General features: G+C 45.8%; 1 protein-coding gene across 1 annotated transcript; it reads left to right on the forward strand.

Moving 5' to 3' along the window:
- Positions 1–537: 537 nt before the first annotated feature.
- Positions 538–1,392, forward strand: LOC121838009 (the record flags this gene model as incomplete). Its single annotated transcript, XM_042293970.1, has 1 exon — positions 538–1,392. A coding segment is annotated over exon 1 (825 nt), but the record flags the coding sequence as incomplete, so codon positions are not given.
- Positions 1,393–2,577: the final 1,185 nt, after the last annotated feature.

The following is a 2,577-nucleotide window of genomic DNA, read 5'->3' on the forward strand; positions in this document are numbered from 1 at the left end:
TAGCTAGCTAATTAACTAAAACGTTTGAATTATTTTTCACTCGAGGGCGCGTAATGTATTTGGATAATTAAAGCTCGTCCTCAATATGGTCTAGATGTGAAGTACCATTCTGAATTAAAATTCATAGTGGGCGCTATGGGGCAAGATATGTCAGCCTTGTTCAAGGGTAAACTTTCTTGCCCTGTAGTGCCCACTAATACTTTTTTAATCAAACTTTTACGGTACGGCTAAGCCAGATTGAGGTCGAGCTTCGATCTTTTATATACCCTATGCCCCTAGCCCTCAGATGCTAAATTTACCTACCCATTTTAGTTAAGTAACTACCTAATTCCGCCATTGCGCCTTAGTTCAAGCGGCCAGAATGGCCACCAACTTGGCCCAAGGGCTCAAACTACCCTATCTCACCTTCCGTTTCTTTGAAAATTTGGTGCAGCTAAAAGGAAAAGAAAAGGGGACTGTATGTTTTCATGTGTAATCAGGTTTGTTGGCTAAAGCGGGAACTGTATTTATTTTTAGAGCGCGGCCGATGTAGCTGAAATCCCGACTTTCGCAAGCCTGAAGAACGCCATGTACAGAGAGCGACGCCGTCATCAGCCGGAACTTCCTGCAACTGCGGACGACATTCAGCTGAGCCCGTTGTACCAACAGACAGAAGACGGCCATCCCTTCCTTGTAATCGATGACACTAGTGTTGGTGGTTCTCGGATCTTAGCCTTTGCATCACGGGAGGGTTTGCTGCGCTTGTCATCCGCGAAGATGCTCTTTGTTGATGGTACATTTTTTGTTGTGCCTCAGATTTTTGATCAACTCCTGACCATTCATGTCATGTCGGATGGCAAACACTCACCCGCAGTGTACTTTCTGCTGTCTGGTAGATCTCGTGAGACGTATGTTCGAGCATTTCAAAACTTGAGGAATGTATTCGCTGGTGCGGGCATCGTGTTTCCGAATCCTGACATTTTTCTAACAGACTTCGAGCAGGCGCTCATCGCAGGCTTGTTGACTTTATTCCCAACCGCAATCCATCGTGGGTGCCATTTCCATTTCACAAAAAGAGTGTGGGCTGCAGTACAAAGAGCCGGCCTCCAAACTGCGTACGGGCAGAATGACACTATTAGGTCCCTTATTAGAAAGATGGTGGCGCTGTCGTTCGTTCCAGTTTCTGACGTCCAGCGTGCATGGCTGTTTTTGCGACAAGAAGGCGTATCCCTCGGTGTTTCAGGCGTCATCACTGTGCTTGACTATTTTGATGGCACCTGGGTGAATGGTCATTTTTTGATTCAGCAATGGAATCACCACGGAAACCGAGGGCCACGGACAAACAACCACATGGAGTCCTGGCACCGTAAAATAAATGCGGTGTCAGGGAGGGCCCACCCGAACATTTACAGTTTTATCGATTTAATTAAACGGGATTAGGCTTTGACTAGGATATCCTTGGAGCAGCTTGCGAATGGTGGTGCTGTGCGGGCCAGGGGCCACAAGTGGGTCAGCAAGGACCGCAAGCTTTCTGAGCTCGAGTGTCGCCTTTCTAATGGCACGATTTCCATCTTTGAGTTTCTCAACAAAGCGAAGGCATTTTCCGGTCTGTGATGTTTTTCTGTGTGCGCGAGTGTTCAATGTTTAAAAGTGTAAAAGCAAATAAAGTCGCGATCATATGTCTGTCCCCCTGTCTGATTTCTCGCTCTCCAAAATATCACAATCAAAAATATAAGGTTTTAGGAGAATGTACGCAAGGCTTTGGGTAAACTGAAAATAGCGTCGCGACGGCGACGCTAATTTTAGCTTACCCAAAGTGATTGTGTACGTAAGACTTCATTATTGTGCATAGCGTGAAAATGTTACCGCGAACAAGCGATCGGCGGCGTTGCTGTTTATCTCATAGAATTAAAAAGCTGCCATAAACACTATTGCTCTCTTTGGAAGTGCTTATCTGAGCCACTACCCTAGGCCCTAAAATTTGGTACCTGCTAATACCCTTCCGAAGTAAAATTCTAAAAGAATCGACAAGGTCGTTTTTGCAGCAACGGCGTCGCCGAATGTACTTAGGCCATTTCGCGGTTGCACGTTAAGGCCCGTTCACACTCTTGCGACCGAGTTCGACCGAGAGCAACCAAACCGGTTTTTAAGCCTCTTGCGATCTCTTAGGACCAGCTCAGCTGCAGCGCATCCGGTCCTAAGAAGTCGCAAAAGGCTTAAAAACCGGTCTGGTCTCTCTCGGTCGAACTCGGTTGCAAGAGTGTGAACGGGCCTTTATGGGGATCATCTTGAAATAAATAAAAAAAAAAAAAAAACTTTAAGTGGTTGAAGTAAGAATAATATATTACATCGAAGCCTACCTGAAAGGTGCATATTTTTAAAACACACCGGCTTCCAGAAATATTTCAGAACATGTATTCTTAAGCCGAAAAGGTGCACTGACCAGGATTTGAACGATTAGCCTTTCGCGAAGAGGTTGGCATGCGCAGGGTTTTATACAAATGGGCTGAAAATGGACGGGTTCAAACGCAAAGGGTCTTTCGGGTATCAGTTGAAACAGGATTGATTCAAGTGAGAGGGGCGTTTCGGGAATGGGAC

The sequence above is a fragment of the Ixodes scapularis genome, unplaced genomic scaffold, assembly GCF_016920785.2.
Source record: "Ixodes scapularis isolate PalLabHiFi unplaced genomic scaffold, ASM1692078v2 PGA_scaffold5__190_contigs__length_132052651, whole genome shotgun sequence".
Lineage (NCBI taxonomy): Eukaryota > Metazoa > Arthropoda > Arachnida > Ixodida > Ixodidae > Ixodes > Ixodes scapularis.